The 21,392-nt window shown below is 35.3% G+C and overlaps 1 protein-coding gene across 4 annotated transcripts in view; it reads left to right on the top strand.

Moving 5' to 3' along the window:
* The window catches only part of Diaph3 (diaphanous related formin 3), a 460,724-nt gene that overhangs the window by 348,429 nt on the left and 90,903 nt on the right, over positions 1 to 21,392 (top strand). For all 4 annotated transcript variants that reach the window (XM_077792732.1, XM_077792731.1, XM_077792729.1 and 1 more), the window contains 2 exons: positions 8,916 to 9,011; positions 9,500 to 9,559. In XM_077792732.1, the coding sequence (XP_077648858.1) occupies positions 8,916 to 9,011; positions 9,500 to 9,559 (156 nt within the window). The remainder of the gene's footprint in view (positions 1 to 8,915; positions 9,012 to 9,499; positions 9,560 to 21,392) is intronic.

Below are 21,392 nucleotides of genomic sequence, written 5' to 3'. Positions count from 1 at the left end.
AATTTTTTGCTTCAAACTTTATAAGAAGAAATACTATTTTAAATAATGGAAGAGTAGGGGAGAAAAATGGAAATATTAAACTGCTGGGGTTTTTTCCATAAAATTCCATTCCTTATGGGTAAGCCAGTTATTTAATTATACTTCAAAAGAGAACTGTTCTGATTATCATTGTATCAGTTAAATCCCAATGAAAATTGGCTTTCTAACTCCCTTGACTGAAATTTCAGTTCACATCTGAATTAAGAGAAATTCAAAGACTTTGTTTTAAGTTATTCCTGTCTTTTTGCTGTCTGGGTTAAGTAGTACTTTGAGCTTGTGCTAGGTGGCTGAAGACTGAACTAGGTTACCAAGAAAAGTCACATAATCTGTTTCTGAAATGCTTTGCAATCAGCAGTATAGAGCAATAATTCATGTTACTATGTTAGGGCAATAGTTTCTTTTTTGGAAGGGTTAGGTTAAACTATGAGCCTATGAATTTTGTGTATTAGCTAATTCTTGGATGAAACTAAGCTTCACCTTCCTATTCCCACTCCAAATTCCAGGTTATAAGTTTGCTATTACTATGATATAAGACCTTGTAGGTCAGGAGACAATAAGAAGAAGAGGAGAAACTGTGAAAATGTATGCAAGTCAAGGATAGAAAGTCACAGTCTGAGAACTGCCATGAAATGCTTCACAAACTCCCCTTTATATGGGAGTTTACTTGCCCCCACCTCTCTTTGCTGTACTCTCCTTAACAAAGCCCATGCTGTACCGTAATATCAATTACCCCCAGAAGGAAAACTGTTAACTAAGTTCTTACCAGTGCCAGACACTCCGCTGAGTATTATAAATGTTATATCTCCTTTAATCCTTCCAATAACTTGGTGAATTTTAGGTGCTGTACTTCCCATTTCAAAGTTGGGATTGAGGAGCTTAAGTAATTTACCCAAATCTGGTATTCAAATCAAGTTGTTTAAATTAAAAATGTGTTTTCTGTACCACTTCACTATGCTTGTACTTTTCCCCATAGTTTCAACTGTAACCTATATGCTTCTAAATTAAATCTATTCATAGTACCATTTTCTCTCCCCCATATTTTAGATCTATGAATCCATTAGCCTTTTGGAGAGTGTGTAATTGGATGTCTCATGACATCTCCACTTAACCCATCCAAAAGTGAACTCTTCTAAAGCTCAGTCTCTTCTACCACCCTATTTCTGTTCATATCTCAATCTTGCACAGCTGATCTAACAGATCTAATAGGGCCTTCTGTCTTCCAGCAGTTCTGGCACTCTTCTAAGCTATTATTTAGGACATGGATATCCAGGAAGCTTTCTGGAGCTGTTAGCCTTCTTTCTAGGCTCCAAGTTATTCACCGTTATTCTCTACTACATGCCAGACACCTTTGACACAGTATTCATCATGTTGTGCTATATTGTTTTTTACCTGTCTTCTTCCCTTTCCCAGAGGGAAGCACCTTAAGTCATCAATCTCTCACTTCTTCTTTCTCTTCCTCAGTCTTCTCATTTTGCTTTTGAAGAATTTTAAAATCAACTTTGTATTTAGTAGTATAATATCTTCAAATTCTCAGACTAAATATGATAGACTCACGACATAGTAAAATACCTTGTTCCTTGCTCCTCTTAAACTTTCCTACTTCTGAAGGTGTTATAGATAGCTTTTTATGGCTCTGACCAAAATATCTGACAAGAACAGCTTAGAGGAGTAAAAGTTTATTTTGGATCACAGTTTCAGTAGTTTTGACAGTAATCAGCCAACTCCATAGCTCTGGGCCCATGGTGAGGGAAAACATCAAGGTGGGGGAAAACATCATGGTGGAAGGGTGTTGAGGAAGAACTGGGTCAGAACATGAGAACCAAAAAGCAGAGAAAGAGCATTCTGCTCACCATGGACAAAAAAATATATGTTAAAGGCATGCCCCCAGTGACCTACTTCCTCCAGCTATATCCTGCCTGCCTATAGTTAGTATTTAGTTAATCCATGTCAGTGGATTAATTTAACAATTAGGTTAATTAATTCAACAATTAGCTCTCATAATCCAAACATTTCATCTCTGAACATTTTTACATTATCTCACAATAAATTTTTGGGGGATACCTCTTATCTAAACCATAGCAGGAGTTAATTACTTTTAGTTTAGTTATTTATTCTGGTATTAACTCATTCCCTATTTCTAGAGAATCTGTTATTAATTTTTCATTTTAGATATTAATGAGTTCCTGATGAGTGTTTTGAGGACTTAGTTCCCTTTTGCTGTATCCCCATTTATGCCCCTTGGGTATTCTTCCTTCTTTACCCATTAGCTTCCATTGCAATTATATGACAATTGAGTGTTTCTAATATTGTCACTGTGTAATTATTCTTCTTTCCTATCTTATATTTTTGCTGCTGTAACAAAAATATTTATAGTTGAAATTTCTTAACAACAAAAATTTATTGGCTTATGGATATTGAGGATGGGCTGTCCAAGTGCAGGGCATCAGTAAATTCCATGGCTGATAAGGCCTCACACTTTGCTGTATCCTTACATGGTGGAAGGGATGAAGGCTGTCAGGCATCTTTTTTACAAGGGGCACTAGTCCCATTCATGAGCAATCTGCCCTGATGAACTAATCATATTATAGAGGCTCCTCATCTTAATAATATGACAACTACGTATTAAGTTCCTATTAATTTGTGGGGTACACCAATCTAGCATTTCCTGTTAGACACATTAATCATTTTAGGCTAATGGAAACTTTTTTTGCATAGGACTGATGTCTCCACCTCCCCTCTTTATATGTATATGTGTGTGTACATATATATATATGTGTGTGTGTGTGTGTGTGTGTGTCACACACATAAATATTTTAGTTGAAGTTAGACACAATCGCTTTATTTTATTATTTTATTTTTATGTGGTGCTGAGGATCAAACCCAGCACCTTGCACATGCTAGGCGAGCGCTCTACTGCTGAGCCACAACCCCAGCCCATCGTGTATCTCTCTTACTATTTTTCCCAATGCAAGTGGTCCAGCATTAGCTCTGCTATAGTTCCTGGGCCAGGGTTCTCTCTTACAAGGTTTTTCCTCCTATATGATCTCAACAGGCTTCTCTGGGCCTGGATCCTGGGAATCCTCTTGCCAGTTTGTTCATTAGTCCCCTCCCCATTCATTCCTGGATCCTATAGTTTCCTCTTTCTTACTTTTCTCTCTCGTTTTACAGAACCATGTTCTGTTCTCTCTGTAAGAAAACATGTGTAAACACTTGTATGTCTAGAAAAGGTCTGTTTTTCTATTCTCACCTTATTGGAAATATAACTCTTCATTGGGAATAATTTCTTTTCAGAATTTATAAACCTTTTTTTTTTTTTTTGTCTATTGAAATTTCACATGCAATTCCATTCTGATTTCTTTACTTTGGCTTTTTTTTCCCCCTGTTTTAAGGATGTTCTTTGTATCTTTATTTATGGGACATTTCAATATGATTTCTTTACATATAGGTGGTTCCCAAGATGCCCTGTCTCCTGATTCAGCCATATGCACTTCCAGCATACCACAGGCACTTGGGAGGGAAGAATAAAGACTTGCCTTGATATTTCTCAGGGCTTTCTTGGACTCTAGCTCATAGTACTGAATGAGTATGTTTTGAAATATGGAAATGAGAAACAAAATGTTGCCACTTTTTTATCTGAATTGGAGTCCAGAATTTCCAGCTGACCTATGAAGTTATCGGGAGGTTCCTGCTAGCAACTTCCACTAACATGTCCAAAAGGAAACTTATTATCTTCACCAACTTTGTTCTTTCATCAAAATCGATGTGATTTAAACATTTTCGTCATGTTTTCTCTTTCTTCAGCTATAGGCCCCAAAGACCTCCTATGTGTCCTTAGCCGCTGTACTCTCTTCCTGTCTTCACCTCCTATTGATTCTACTTTAGAAATATCTCAATCTTAACTCCCCCATGCCATTTCCTTGACACTACAATTTTTAAAATGGCATTTACAAATTAAATAAGGTGATATGTTATTTAGGCATAGTAAGGCTTTGACTATTGCAGTTAGCCCATTTATTTAAAAGAGTTTTCACAGCAGGAGAGATGCTATAAATATTCTGAATATAAATTGCCTTGTTAGAGAAATTGAGGTCTAATTTGTGATTTGAAAAATGGCTAATTTTTATTTCCCTGGTTTGTTGAGAATAATATAAATATGAGACATTTAAACAATTTATTATCTCTTCTTTTGTTTTTGTTCATTTTTTTCACTTTGTTCCTGAGATTACTTCCACCAAGAATATTCTTCCCTATCCAGTCCTTGCCATGGCTAACTCCCACTTATTCTCCAAGTAGTCTCTCACTAGGAAGGCTTAAATCTCTGGTGACTCTCATACCTCTCTCCATATCCCACTTTTATGCTTCTGAGTGCAGAAGAGATTTCTTTTGTTTACCCTTGGGGCCTAGATATCTTTAATGCTATTAATGGCCAGGCACATGGTACCATGTGCCAAGTAAATATGCACTGGATGTGGAAAAGCACTTCCTAGTATGTTCAAGGTCCTGGGTTCAATCACTAGCACCACAAAATATAAAAATAAAACATGTTGGATACATGTACTAAATGTATGTTTAACATTGGAAGAACATTTTCCTTATATGTCCATATATTACAGTTAGCATTAGTTTATTTCAAGAGTGTATTTGTATATCAGAGTTTCTCTTAGCAGTAGTGTTTTACATGATTATGTCCTTAATATAAGGACATAAGAAAATGTACTATGTAAAACTTAAGTTGTGATGTACTATATCTGAAACAGTGCTTAAAACTTTTAAAAATTAGTTATTTCATAAACTTCCTATTTATTTTTATACTTTAATGCTTTTATTTGCATTATCTCATGTGATCTCCTTATTAAACCCGATCAAGTAATGTTTCTTACTCATGTCGGAAATGATTGTGTCAGTTTCACACAGTTGTTGGTTGAGAACCCAGGCTAGAGTGCAGGTTGCTATACTTAAGTATTTCTGTTATGTGTAAGGGAATAAAGACCAAGAAAAAAACATCAACTCCAGGAAAAAGAACAGGAATAAAGTCTGTTCCAGATAGAAAATGACTTTCTGTCTTTGGAGAAAATCATAGACAGCTGACTTTGAAAGTTGTGATGGTTGTAAGAAGAGTTAAGATTGGGGAAGTAATTAGAATCATTGCAGGGTTGGTGGTGAAAGAGTTGGAATTTTATACTCTGGGAACTGAGAGAGATTGGAAACTTGTGACTCAGGGAATTGACATAATTCTGCTTTAGGACTCATCAGTAATGTATGGGATGATTAGAATTTGAAATGCAACATGAGATACAGTGTCTAATGCAGTATTCTTAGTGAAAATTACTTCTTTCTGTACAGCCTAGAACATAGTTGCAAAGGGAACAACAGATCATTTCAGAAGATACTTGGAAATTTCAGTCAAGTGAGATTTGGAAACTAAATACATGTATGATATGGGACAAAAGGAAAAAACAAAACATTGTTGTTTTAATACAGTCTTACCACTTCCCTGGCCCGAAACATTTGTTGTTTTAATACAGGTCTTACCACTTCCCTGGCCCGTTGTTCATCCATAATCTTTAGTCTCCTGCATAGTTAGTCCTTTCAGCTAACCCCCTTAGTGCCTAGCTTATTAATTTTGTAGAACATGTATTTATTAAACACTTTCTATATAATACATTTTGCTAGATATTAAAGGTAAATGACACCTGTAATCCCTGCCCTCAGTAAGTGCACAATCTAGTGGCAGAAAAAAAATCAACTAATCAGTATAATATTGTAAAGGATTTATTGCTATAGGTACTGCATGCCAATGGGACATTGAAGAGCACCCTCTTCAGTCCACCGTGGGTTAGGAGAGCATTCTCAGTTCTCTGTCTTTAGAGACATATGAGCTAGCTTGATAAAGAAAGTGGGAAAGATATTCTGTGCAGAGAGAAGCATGTTTAAAGGCATGAAGTGGCAAACATGGAAATTTGCAAATTGCTGAATGAGCCTAAGCAGGACAGCATCCAGCTCCTGAGAACAGGAAATACCCTGCCTAGCCAGAATATAACTACAAGTGGTGGTAGCTCAGCACTGGTAAATTTCCTTAGCATACCAGTAATGTCATTGAAAATTTATTTAAAATCTAGGAGCTAATCAAAGTCTTATGTTTAGTTGTCCTTATCTCTTCAGTCTTCTTTAATGTGGAACTGTTTTCTAGCATTTTTTGTTTTCTTTTTCCTTCCTCCTTTCTCTCTTGGTCTTTTATTATGTTGTTTTTATAGCACAGACCAGTTATGTCACAGAATATACTCACTTTAGGTTTATATGATTATTTTCCTACAATTAAATTTAAATTAGACATTTCTGTGCAAAGTGCTGAACAGGTTATGTCATTTCACAAGGCAATTGGTGTCAATGTATCCTATTCTTGATACTGTCAAATTTGGGTAAAATGATAACATGTCCTGTTTCCCCACAGCCTTACACACAATGGTTTTGCTACCAAGTATGATACCTGCCTAAATCATTTGTTACTATGTGCATTGGAAATGACTTATTTCCCTCATATGTTTGACATTTGCCATCTAATAGTTGACACCTTTATGTAAAATTATCTTTCCTTTCCCCTGCAAAGATGATGATGATGATGATGATTTTAGCATCAATGTGGATACTTAATTTTTTCCCAGTGTGTAATAATTTATTGTCATCATTGCTTACTTGATGCTCAAATTGTATAAATTTGTCAGCTCTGTCCTTATAACATCCATTTTTATATTATTTGATTCTATTTTCTAGCACATCAGTATGTTCCTGACTCATTTTTGCTAAGTGTTCTGATTCATTTTAGTGAGTAATGATATTTAGAAACCAAGCTCTCAGGACTAGTGTGCTCATTGAGGCAGTAGTGCCATTTTTTCTGAACACTTTTGGTCTCAAAAGCTAGAAAAATATTTTTTAAAACCCTGTGCCTAAATTGATTCCTGTAAATTCAATCCAGTACTTCAGGATTCTTCCTCCCTCCTCCTATTCCAGATTTACATCTCCTTTCCCACAGTGAGGGTCACTGTTGACACTAGCATTAACAACTTTACCCACCTGCTCAATATTATAATGCACACATAAAAATTTCAGAATCATTATACAGTATTTCCACTACCAACAACAAACTTACTAAAGTGACAATTCATATTCTCTTTGTAGCTTTTTTCTTTTTTCTTTAAAGTATATGCTATTAAGGACATTTAAAAATTACTTGGGTTTTTTTTTTCTCCTTTATAGCTAATGCTATCAATTTGATAACTTGTTCATTTGCTTCCATTTGTTTTCAATTTGAAGATTTTTTTTTTTTAATCTCATGCTTGGATTTGTAAGCAAGCATGGTAGCGTGCTCACCTGGCATGTGCAGGGTGCTGTGTTCAATCCTCAGCACCACATAAAAATAAAATAAAGATGTTATGTCCACCAAAAACTAAAAAATAAATATTAAAAAATTATCTCTCTCTCTTAAAAAAAATTTAGATGTTTTTACTAGTGAAATGTATTCATGACCTCAAATACTTGGCATTATCTGCAATTCTTCTTAGGGGAAAAAAAGCATAATTAAGTTTGAGTGTAAATTTTCAAAGATAGCCAGGTAATTACTTATTAAACTGTCTGAAATATTTAATGCATTTTAATTTAAAATAGCCATCAAATCACTTTAGAATTAAATTTATGTGTAAATTAACAACCTCCCAATACTCTATTTCTCGCCCACCTGTTTTGATAACACCTACAAGGTTTAGTACTCTTCTAAAAATACTAAATAGGACCAGATGGAAAACCGACTGATACATATTTATATTTATATATCTGTTTATAAACTGTAAATGAGTGTGTTATTTGTACTCTACTGTTTTCACTTGCTATTCTCTATTAAAGAGATTGTTTCAAAATGGAAACAAAAATGAAGTAATAAAAAGTGTGGAGAAAAATCATTTTTTCTATCAGATGTCATGTTATACCAGCCTTACAGTTTCATAGAGAATGCCTGCAAATAGCTTCTTTTGCAGGAACAAAAAAGTCTTTAATATTTCCTTTATTTTGGGTTGGGCCAGTACCTTTTTTGAGTCCTTTTCTCCTGCTTCCTTGGAATGATTTTTAGTATTGATAGTTATAAATACCTGTGAATATTTTTAATGTTATTTGTTGACAGAATTGGTTCTGTACATACATCCTTTATTAATTATATAATGTCAGTTTAACCTAATCATAATGGAATGCAGTTCTTTAAATTTATGAGAGACTTTTTTAATTATAGAAGATAAACTTTTTATACATTCTGTAAAAGTTTTAGCAATTGTTCTGTGTCACATCTAGTCAAGGGACAATTATTCTCTGATATGGAAAAAAATAAATCATTGGGATTGATTTTTCATATTTATAAAATTTAGCATGGAAATGTAATTTTGAACAGTCAGTTTAGATGTGCAGAATCTGTTACAATAACCAAAACACTGTCTCAGACCTGATCAATTTTTAGAATAAAGGCTGTTGCCTTATAAAGAAAATAATATGTTTCTACAAGGGAAGTGTGATTTATGATAACTTAAGACATAGCTATAACTAGAGCCACATTCCATTTAAAGTCATTGTGGCATTGGACTATAAAAGCAGTGCTCTGAAGTGAATCAGTAGAACTTGGTCCTTTTTAGTAGACAGAAACAGAAGCACTAATGAGGTATATTTCATTAAATGATAGTTGATTTATGAGAGGCCTTTTTTATTTTGAAATTGCTGGCTTAGTCCTGGCATCTGGTCTTTTTTCTCCCTACCATCACCATCCCCAATTTCTCTGTATGCTTTGACATTGCTATGGTAACCCTGAGGGCTGATGGAATTCCCTGCATCTCTTTTCACAGAGGGTGATGAGACAGGAGTGATGGATAGTCTGCTGGAGGCCCTGCAGTCAGGGGCTGCCTTCCGCGACAGAAGAAAAAGAACACCGAAGCCGAAAGGTGAGCACTATGCTTGTTTTCATGTTACTTTCTAGGCAACTATCACAGAGAAGAAGACTTTTTCTTTCTAATTCTTTTAAAATCATGTGTCAAGAATGCAGTGCTATGGGCAACAATTATTCAGAAGTTTCATAAGTTTGCTTAATCTCTTCCAAAGACAAATGTCAGAGAGATGTGCATTCCAGTTGGCTAATGTCAGTGGCACATTAACAAATCAATGCACTGAACCTAGAAAATCCTGATTAGTGTGACAAGTCTCATCCAAAGAACCATATGTACTTTGTCCCAGTGGAGTTTACAGTAGCATAATTAAATGGGAAGTAAAAGTCATAACATTACTGCTTCAAGTGTTTCAGGGTACTGAAGCATTGCTTTGCTTCCAGAAATACTTAACCTTGGAAGAAAGTATGTCTAAATACTAAATACTTTTATGTTTCTTGAGATGAACAGATCTCTACATTAAGTTTCTTTTATATATTTTTTAACAGATATTCGGCAAAGTCTCAGTCCATTGTCTCAGAGGCCTGTTCTGAAAGTTTGTAACCATGGTAATAAACCATATTCATAAATTGCACTTTTTTCTTATCTACTTTTATCCTGTTGGTCTGTGATTTTAGTAGGCTGCTCTGACGTTTTCAAGTTTCAATATAACTAACAGTAAAAATGTAGATGCTCATATTTGATGAGATTGTGACTCATGTTTTCTATTTTTATATTTTGCCTTAAGGTTGTTTCTTAGGTTTTTCTTTTCAGGTCTCAAATGAATATTTTATTATTTGAAGTTGCCTTTATAATATTTCTGATCACTGTTGTCCAGTGCACACTTTCAAAAACAATGTGTTCTCATAATTCTATTTTAAATTGTGGAAGTGCCGAACGTCAAGATACAATTTGAAGTGTTGAAAATGACACCTGTTTTGCTCTACCATATTTGCTATGTTGTCAGAAAATACTTTGACTTACATTTTGGCAAAATTATAGATACACATGAACCCTGCATTATATTATTGTGGAAAGATGTACTAAAATTGATACAAAGGTGAATTAATCTCATCTCTGCTATTTATCTAAAATTGATTCCCCTCAGAAATCTCCTACCAATCTCATATGCCCAACTACTTGGTACCCTGTTCCTCTGTTCAGAAGACTGTTTTGTGTTGCTTGACTGTTTTAACTTTGTTTCTGTTTCCCTCCTTGTTCTGGTTGTGGATTGGTGCTTGCTTTCTGAAGTCAAAGGCACATTCATCCCCGTTGTCACAGGTCACCATATTTATAAGTAGAAATATACTTGACAGATTTCATCCAAGGATTTTTGGGTGCAGATGAATTAATTTCTAAAACTATTTACGTATGGCTGAAAGGGAAACTCATGCCATGTTTTCTAGGATAGCTTAAAATACTTAATGAGATAAGTAAAAACAGATGGGGATGCAATGACCTCTTAATAAGTATATGGATTTTTACTGCCCAAGGCAAAGTACTTATAGTAGATGTAATGAGAAGAAAGGTAAAAATATGCCACAGCATTTTAAATAGGTGTTTTTAACTTCTTTTAGTATGTCTTTGTGTTTGTTCTGCCCTTTCCTATTCTAAGAGAGTAGAAATAACTTAAGTAAGTTCATTATGGATAATTAAGTAATTTCTAACTTTGGACTTATGATTTTGAGTCATTATGACATACTAAATTATGGTAAAAATTGTAGAGGATAACCCTATCCCAGACCTTAAAGATTGTTTAATAAATGAGTAAATGGAAACCCAGAGAGGCTGAAAATCCTGAGCACAGAACTAGTGCCACACCATGACCATAATACAGGTCTCTAATTCCTGTGTATTTCTTTTTTTATTGCATATAGGTATTTCAGGGTTTTTTTTACTACTAATAAAAGAAACAATTCAGCCCCCTTTGTAACAAATCATTAAAGAACTACATACAAATGGGGATTATGAGATGGTTATAATGGCTTCCTATGCTTTATTTAAAATAAATATTTTAGATATTAATGCAGAGGGAAATTTACCTTATATATCACCCTTGGAGAACCTTTTGTGACTTTAATGAAAATTAGATATAATGGCTTGGCTGTAATTACTAATAAATTGTGTTATTTCTGTCCATTATATAAAAGCAGATATACTGTCTCAAATTCTAAGGCTAAAGTAAGCTGGTAGATTATATTGCAAGCCAAAGGATATTTTTCACAAAGATCAAATTCTCTTTTCTAGTATAAATGTAGTAGATTAAAACATTTGTAGAAAAATTTCTATTGGTATTTTGTTTCTAGTCAAGTAGAAAGAAATCTCATATTTATCTTTGAAAATGACATATATAAATTTATTAGACTTATATGTTAAAAAATGCAGGATTTGGTTAAGGAAAATTTCTTCATAACAAAAGGGTTCATGAATGTTTTAGAATAGGATATTTCAGAGTTCATTTTGTAATCTATTTCTTTTTTTCTTTTTTTTTCTTTTTTTTATAGTTGGTTGTTCAAAACATTACATAGTTCTTGATATATCATATTTCACATTTTGATTCAAGTGGGTTATGAACTCCCATTTTACCCCGTATACAGCTTGCAGAATCACATCAGTTACACTTCCATTGATTTACATATTGATATTGTAATCTATTTCTAAAAATTACCTGTTTTCATTGAAAATACAACCCCACTACTGAACTGCATGATTACAATGTAACATTGAACCTATGATATTTTAAATTTAAAAATATCTGGTATTTATATTGCCTACAAGTATGTGGTTTGTTGGTATTATCTTATAACCTCTTTGTAGAAGAGTTAAAAAGATTCTCTGCAATTATTTTAAATTCTACAAACTAATTTATGTCCTAAGTAAAATAATTTTATTAATAGAAATAATAATAAACTGCTGTTTACTGAATTACTTGACTTACTATATGCCAAGCACTGTGCCAAATGTTTTATACATATCATTGCATTTAACCTTCTCAATAATCCTGTCAGATAGTCAATATTTTTACCTTTGTTTCACAGTTGAAAGTAATTAAAGATTAAAAAGATTTGATGGCTCGCTTAAAGTCATGCAGCAAAGTTATGAACCTAGGCCTGTCTGTCTTCAGAGTCCAAGCTCTTATTCTGTTTACAGCATCATACTCTGAAGTCAACAGCTTAAATCCATATCTAATCCCTTTTCCATCCATTAGCTAGTGACACATGTATGTTTGTTTCTCTTGTGATATGAAGTAGAACTATTGAGATGCAACCTCTTGGAGGTTCTCCAGCCTCTGGTATGCCTTACCTCTTATTCCCAGATTTAGCCACTAGATAGCACTATTTTCTTGGTTTGAGACTTGAATTACAAAAATATTCTTCCAGAATTCATTATGACCACTTTTTATTTCTTTTATTAAACTCATTATTAAATCCTCTTGTTAACTTTAATAAACTTATGCTCTGTTATAAAGATTGTAGAAGACTTAAATAAATAAATTAATAAATAAATATATAATCTTCAAAGCCCAAATTTAAGCTTATTAGTGGCAGTTTTAATCTCTTATTAAATATGTATCTCTTATTATCTGTGTATAGTCTGTGCCTTTTAAAACCATAACTTTAGTCCCAAACTTCTTAGATTTATTTTTATATATTCAGAGTATCTTATTTCAGACTTTAAGAATCCTGGTAAAACATCCTCCAGAACTTTGGGGCTAAAATGTCCCAGTATGTATTTTTTTAAACATATTTTTAGTTATACATGAACATAATACCTTTATTTATTTTATGTGATGCTGAGGATCGAACCCAGTGCCTCACATGTGTTAGGCAAGCACTCTACCAATGACCCCAGCCCCAGCCCCCCAGTATATATTTTGATATACTGACCATAAACTCCAATGTGTTTCAGAAGCAGAGAAATGTTACACTCTGGTTAACCTGGCCTTCATCATGTGTTATAAATCTCTACCAAAAATATTCTCTACTTTGGTTAAAATTTATACTTGCATTATCTTTTATTTTGGCTAGTAAGTCTTAGGCAGCAATTAAGTATTTGCCATTTCTCCTTGTTAAATCTTCATTTATTCCATAAAATATTCAATAAAATTTAATAATCACTTGTTAAGCACTTAAGATACAGAGATACCCTGCCAGAAACACTGACTAGTTGGGAGACAGACCAATACTAATTCCCATGGATGTGGTAAATTTTAAGATAGAGGATACACACAGTTTGGGCAAGATTAGAAAGTCTGAAAGGCCAATTCTGTCTTTGTGAGGACAATCCAGATTTGGTTTCTAGTGAGATCTGAAATCTAAGCTGAGTTTTAAAGGATGAATTAAAATGAGGCCACAAATGCAAGGGCAAGGATGAAAGACAAAAGAAGTAGCAGCAGTATATGTGTCCTTTCCCAGGGAGCCTTTCTGAACCTCATCTGAACCTTGATCTCTAATAACATGGTCTTCCCAGGATACAGCACTCAGTGCCCTCAGAATGTTTCTTATTCAATGTTGGTCTCCACTACTCATGAATACCTTGTGGTGGAGAGAAGGCAAAAGGAAAAGGCCTGTATTGTTTTCTGTCTTAAATGTCAGTACTTAGCTGGAGGGGTGCCTAGCATGTGTTGAATGAATGGTTTATGTTTAGGCTTGAATGGAGCAATTATTATATGAAGGAGCAAAATGATGTCTCAATGTCATCCCAATAAGTGAGATTTAATATGCCAAGTGATAAAGCTGCAGCTGTGAACACCATTAATCACCCCTCATCTCCTCCCTTTAATGTTACCTATTGTCCATGATGACACCAGCCAACACCGACCAGTGCTTCAAAAAGGATATGGAGAGTAGGGTTCAAGTTTGAGTGGATTTCTCCTTAGAAGTAGGAGGGATGCTTATTAATTTTTTTCCCTTGTTTAGTCAAGAAAATTATAACAATATTAACGCAAATTTATCTGCTGATGGCTATAGGCTTTTACTGCTTCATTCAACAGCGTGTTCCAAACCTAAAGATCTCCCTCTTTTACATAAATATAATTAAAATATTAATGCATTTTTATGATGATCATATTAGGGTATTTAGGGTTTGGTGAATAAAGTGCCTACTTGGCAATATAGGACTAGGTGGAAAAGTAGTATATTGAAAGTCTGATGCCAGGCCACAAATTTTGGACTATTGAAAATTTTGATTAAGAAAATGAGAGGTATGAGTAGTTAGGATGGAACTGAATTGAAAAACATAAGCAGGACTTAGCTACTTCAAAGACAGTGTGGATTGGCTGCAAGGGATGGGGAAAGTCAGAAGGAATACTAAGGTTGAAGGAAGAAGCCAGGCTTATAGCTTTGGGTCAAGAGGCCCTCCCAGAGAATCACTAATATTGCATGCTAATGAGTTATCTAAAGGAAGTCTTTAAACAAGAACAGAATGAATTGAGGACTGGACATTAGGAAGGAACTTGGTCAAGGGCTCAATATTAGTGATAGATCAGAATGAATCTATCAATAGTGTTAGAATGAACAGAGGAAGAGGCTGAAACAATGAGTAAGTAGGGGGATAGCACCATAGTAGAGCCTGTTTATGAGGTTGAAAGAAGAGTTTCAAGACTTATTTTCCTCATTTTCTTATTTATTTTCTTTATAACCTCTGGTATATCAGTGAGTGGCTCCTGGTTTCCCGGGTATGTAATTGCTGTTCTCCTCAGGGACTTCTCTTCTGCTGTGCATTATAAATCTTTTGTGACAAAGGTTACAGGAATATAAATTGTTGAGCCACACCTCATCTTGCATATGCCTGCAATTTGATTGCACCCTCATTAGATGGTTCTCTTTTCATTAAGTAGTTCAGTGGGATTTTTTTCCTAGTTAAATGGATATAGAGTAATCAGAAAGAATTCAATAAACTATATGCAATTAAAAACCCTAATGATAAAACTATTTAACTGTGACAAAATAAGATAAAACATAATCAAAATTTTAGGCAAACAAGTATTACACATTTTTAGTGAACATCCATAACCTAAACAAAATCTTGCTATATTATCTTTACACTAAATCAATTCTTAATAGCCTTAATTTGGATTTGATTATCTATTTTTACTCTTCCACTTATATATGGAGCTTTGAGAGATTTTTATAGAAATAAGATTGTATTGCCTCTAGGCACAGCTGCTCTGCCACTCTCAAGATTTGAAGGCAGAATTAAATGTGAAGCTAGTTAGATATCTTGGAATTAGCATATTCCTCTGCACAATAACTAAGGGAGGCACATGGGCTTTGGTTGATGTTTCAAAACTTCATATGCAGCCACCCCCATCCACGGTCTGCTCAGTCTTGAGTCCCCTAATTTGTCTACCTTCCTTTTCCCCAAGCAGCAAGAATTTGGCTTGAGGCAGAATTATGAAGTTTCTAAGGTTTTCCTTGGTGTCTACTGAGTACTAACTGCCTTAAGGCTTCTTTGAAAACAGTGAGGACAACACCACAACAGTCCTTGTCTAGAGAACTTTATCAAAGGAGTATATGTTGACAACTACCATTTCCATTTCTTTAAACTATATCCTATTTTAGAATATAGCATAAGCAAAATGATATGATTTTCCAATTGTCACTGGCTTATTTTCTTGAACATTTTTTTTCTCTTGCTCATGTACTTCTGCCTGCCTAATAACCTATGAAAGGGAGCTATTAAAATACTAATTGTTTTTGACACCCTTATGGCTTAGGCTTTCAAGCAGAATCAAATGCTACCTGTAACTGTCAAAAGACTTAAATATTTTTAAGGAGATTTTTCTAGGCTGGGAATGTAAAACAATTTGGGTGATTTCAGATTTTATTCAAACGTCAGTCTCTTGTATTTACTATGTAGTCAAGCAAGAGGAAGAATGGACTCAGCAGGACCCTGCCTAGGTAAGGATGCCCTGTGGGCAGATGGGAAAGACTTTTCTTTTCTAATTTTACAGTCAGGGCAGGACAACCTTTTGTCACAGTCATTATCAGACAGACTCTTAAGCATGAACAGGTTAGAAAATTCTCAAGTAGTGAAGACTTGAAGTTGTTGTAAAAGGACATTTATGCAAGAAATAGCAAATGTCTTTCATTTAATGAGCATCCACAGATGTATGCTGAAGGCTGGAATAAATTTAGTGAAAAGAAGATAAAGAACTATTGTATAAGGGAATTAATGTCCTTGACTTTCCTGAAATAGTGGTTATGATTAACATGGCCCTTGTTCTATTTATGTTCTGTAGGGCACTATAATTATTATGATCTTTTAAATTTGTTTGCTCACTCCTGAATCTATTCCTTTTCTTAGGACAGAGATTTAGAATCTGGTTCTATAAGGAGTAAATGGATAGATTTTAGAAGCTCTGTCAACTCTGTAGTTTGGTTTTAAATGTTAGACGTAATTTTTTCTTCATGGTATAAGGATCTATTGATATGATCAAATTTCTCCCCAGAAGAGATGAAGAATTGTCAACTTTGTTTAATTACTAATGTGGTAATTTTGCATGTGCTACTTCTAGGAAGCCATTTTTGCTATAAGCATTAGCCATTTGAGAATTAGCCTGGGGTGGGGGATTAAATGTTTATTGGCATAATGAAAAATGAGCAAAACATTAATAGTACTTGGCAGAGCTACAATTTTAGCACCAATTAAATTGTTTAGGATATAGTTAAGACTCATTGACATAGAGGCACTGTGGAGGCTCACTGAGCATGCACAGAGGACTTCTGCACCTGGGACACTCACTAATCCTCCTGGATTTCCCAGGTTGTAGGGCAGGCAAGGCTTATGTGGGTCTACAGCTCAAAAGGAACAGGCCAAAGAAAGATGAGCCACCAGTGATACGGATGCCGAAAGAAAAACCAGTCACCAAAGCTACATGCTAAGAAAGGACAGGTAAAGAAAGACTGAGTCAGTGCCTGGGCACAAATTGGGCTGAAGGACGCAAGTCTCACTGCTCACCTCAGGAGGAGCAGCCAGACAGCATTGGTGGGAGGGGGAGGAAGAGGGCAATTTTTTCCTAAAAGTCTGGATGGTGAAGGAAAGAAAAAGAAGGAAAATAGAACTAGAACAATTTGTTTTGTTTCTTTGGCCTTCATTCAGTGGGGTGGAAAGTCACCCTGAAGGTGAAGGGTAGGATTTAGGGAGGCATTACCTAGAATAAAGGTCCTGGGGGATGAGAGTAGAGAGCAGAGGATAGTACAAAGGAAGGGTGCTCGACTCCAATTGGTAGTACCTGTTAATTAAAGGAGAGTTTGGGGGGAAGGGGGGAGTCTCATGTGATAACATCTATTTTCTCAGAAAATTATGATATAAGATCTCTTCTTAAAAGTGATTTGTCTCTGGGAGGGGAGGAGGAGTAGGGCAGTGGAGGATGGCACTGTTCCTGTAGAGAGTGTGAGAGGAAGCCAATCAGACACAAAATAATTTTTCTCCAGTGGCCTAGCCAGAGTAAGAGACAATTACTTGGGTAGAGAGAGAACTCTGTAAAGACTAAGGGAAGGAGAAGTTGCCAAGGTACTTCCCAGGCCCTGTGACAAAGGGCAGATGGTCATTAGTAGCCTAAAGGTTCTAAAATTTAATCTCCACATGTGAACATAATGCACAGTTGAGTAGTGGACAGAATGAGAGGGCTTCAGAGCACCAACCCAGCAGTCACAACATTTTTTTCCCCAGGATATTTTGTATTTAAAAATTGTAGTAGTTGTATGGAAATAATGATTACTTTTTTGGAACACTGTATGCCATGGTGGGTTTTGGCATTGTTTTGCAGTTATGTCACATCTGTGGATGCCATTATAGCTTGGATAATGGGGACCCAAATACAGCTGGTTTTATTCCAGGCTTGTGCTACCAACATTATCTGAGATGTCGTCCTAAGAAAATAACACTTGATGTTAAAGAAATTATCTCTAAGGCTTTACTTTTATATTTTATTTGCCTTCATTAAAGTAGCCACAGATATGACATCACTCTTCAAGATTGCTTTCAGTATCAAAAATAAATATTTTGCAAAATGTCTGATGCATTGTAGATACTTTTAAAAGCAGTAGTTGTTCTTATTTAGTGACTGTGTATGAAAGCATCAAACTAGCCGGAGACGTTCTAACACGTTTTTTTTGTTTTTTTTTTGTTTTGTTTTGTTTTGTTTTTGAAGCCTTAAAGGGAACAGCCTGACCTTGAAAATTAGTGAAGAGTCATGATTGGGGTTTAGAGACAAACAGATGTGGGTTTTAATTCTTTTTTCTTTTTTCTTTTTTTTTTTTTTTTTTTTGTACTACAGATTGAACTCAGAGAGGCTTAACCACTGAGTTACATCCCTAGCCCTTGTTTTTTATTTTGAGAAAGAATCTCAGCTAAATTGCTTAGGGACTTGCTAAATTGCTGAGGCTGGCTTTGAGCTTGTGATGCTCATGCCTCAACATCCCGACCACTGGGACTGCAATTATGCACCATTGCACCTGGTGGAGGTTTTAATTCTTGACTTAGTAACAGGGTGACTGTATTAATCAGCTTTTTGTAACTGCAGCAAAACACCTAAGATAATCAACTTATTGAAAGATTTATTTTGGTTCACAATTGTATAAGTTTCTATCCTTGATCATTTGGCCAGGTTGCTTTGAGCCTATGCAGACACATCATATTTTTGTAGTGTCAAGGGAAATGGCATGAGGGAGTTAAGGAGAGATATTTCTAAAGTAGACTCAATAGGAGATGAAGATAGGAAGAGACTAGAGCGGCTAAGGAGGTCTTTGAGGCCTATGGCTGGAGGAAGAGAAAACATGGGTAAAATGTTTAAATCACATCAATTTTGATGAGAGAACAAAGTTGGAGAAGATAATGAGTTTCCTTTTGAACATGTTGGTGGAAATTGCTAGCAGGAACCTCCAGATAACTTCATAGGTCAGCTGGAAATTCTGGACTCCAATTCAGATAAAAAGGTGGCAACATTATGTTACTCATTTCCATATTTCAAAACATACTCATTCAGCACTATGAGCTAGAGTCCAAGGAAGCCCTGAGAAATATCAAGGCAAGTATTTATCCTTCCCTCCCAAGTGCCTGTGGTATGCTGGAAGTGCATATGGCTGAATCAGGAGACAGGGCATCTTGGGAGCCACCTATTTGTAAAGACATCATATTGAAATGTCCCAAAACTAAGGATACAAAGAACATCCTTAAAACAGGTCCCAAAAAAAAAAAAAAAAGAAGGTCACACAAAGGAAACAAATTCAAATGGGACTGGATACCACATGAAATTCCAACAGATAAGACAGAAATTGTTTCTAAATTCTGGAGGGAAATTTTTCCCAATGAGAGAATAGTTTACCTTCTTTTCCCCTTGAGAATATATAAAGAATCTCAAAAACAATTCCAAATTTCTATGAAATTAAGATATCTTTAACCCTAAATAACAATATATAAAGACAGCAAGAATGGGAGATGATGTTGATGTTGATACAGCAAGGAGAAAGCTGGATCCAGATATTTTCATTTCCTAGGGCTGCCAAGACAAACTACCACAGCTGGCAATAGATGGGGGATGACTTCAAACAGCAGAAATTTACTTTCTTGATATTGTGGAGGTTAGAACTCCAAAGTCAAAGGGAGAATCTGTCTGTCTTCTCTTCTGGTTTCTTGTTATTGCTGGTAGCTCAGTGTTGCTTGGCACCTGAATTTGCTGCATTGTGTTCCCTCCATCAACACATGGCATTACCCTGGTATCCACATCTTATAAGGACGCCAGTCGTTGGATTAAAGTTCACCTTCATCCACTATGGCCCTGTCTTAACTTCTGAAAATACAATCACCTTTAGAGTAAGGGATCAGGAATTACAGGTGCATGGAGCCAGTGACAAGAGTGAGGTCTGGCCGGGTGCAGTTGTACATGCCTGTAATCCCAGTGGCAGCCGAGGCAGAAGAATCTCGAGTTCAAAGCCAGCCTCAGCACCTTAGCAAGGCCCTCTGCAACTCAGTGAGATCCTGTCTCCAAATAAAATATAAAAAAGGGCTGGGGATGTGGCTCAGTGGTGAAGCATCCCTGAGTTCAATCCCTTGTGCCAAAAAAAGAAAAAAGAAAAGAAAGAGTGAGGTCTGGCTCCAAAATCCTGATTTGTATCCTTATTCTGTACTGCCTATAGTCACTCCCTTTCCTCCACCCTTCAGAGGTTTAATTCAGGAGACAATTGTGCTAGAAACTCTAGTTAAAGAGAATATATGGCAAGACTGAGATATTCTACTGAAATTGAGGTTATATGAATATGGAGGAATATCATGAGAAAAAAATAGAAAAGAATGCTAAAATCCTATTCTGACCCCCTACTACCATTTAGTTCTTAGTTTATAGAAGTCAGCCCTTTTACTTAAAGCAAATAGCAGACTACTTCTCTGAAGATAATGATCAGTCTGGAGAAAGGGCCTTCAGATATATGAGCCACAGGAAGGCTCATACAAGAGAATCCCAAGGAGAGAGACCCAGTAATTAACAAACCTCATCATACCAAGATTTTACTACTACATATCAATATGGGCTAAGGATTCATTAGCTGACAGGAAAACATTTATCATGAAACAAAGGATAAACAAGCCAAAGGAACTCTCACTAAACAGAAAAAAAAAAATGGGAAGAACAAAGAAATTTCAAGCAACATATAATAATTGCAAGGATATCCATAAGAATTACAACAATGAAAAGAATAGGATGCTATCTATCTAAAAGTGTATTTGTGTATAAAGATATTTAATACAAAAGAACTAGAAAATAAGGATTTCTTGGCTATAAAAATATGGTAAAAGAAAAATTAGAGTAATACTTGATAAAAGTATTAAAGGTTCTGGAGAGTATCTTAGTCTGTTTTGTGCTGCTGTTATCAGAATACTGCAAATACTGGGGTAATTTATAATGAACACAAATTTGTGCAGTGACCATATTAGAGGTGGAGGAAGCCCAAAGATCAAGACATTTGATGGAAAGGACCTGAAGAAGCTCTTCTTAACTGTTTCTTCCTGTGGCAGAAGGGAAAAAACAGGGTGAGGAAGGGACAAAAGGGAGCTGAGCTTGTTCTTGGATAAGGAACCCATTACTTACACTATAACAAATGCACTTGAGTGGTTTAACCATTGACGAGGGCAGAATACTCATATCTTTATCACCTCTTAAAGGTCCTACTTTTAATACTGTTATAGTGGCAATTCAATTTCAGCATGAGTTTAGGAGAGGTAAAACTTGTAAGATGGAGGGTGGGATATAAAACAGATCATCTGAGTGACCCCATGTGCAATTGTATAAAAATGCTTTGGGGTAAGTTTGGAAAGTCTTAATGACTGGTTCTAAGAGAATAACAAGAGGCAATTATTAAGTTTGAGGAAAAAGAAAAGTGATATGTGATCATAGTACACTAC

Source organism: Urocitellus parryii, chromosome 2 (assembly GCF_045843805.1).
Source record: "Urocitellus parryii isolate mUroPar1 chromosome 2, mUroPar1.hap1, whole genome shotgun sequence".
NCBI classification, from domain to species: domain Eukaryota; kingdom Metazoa; phylum Chordata; class Mammalia; order Rodentia; family Sciuridae; genus Urocitellus; species Urocitellus parryii.
This window is presented reverse-complemented; position numbering and strand designations above follow the sequence as displayed.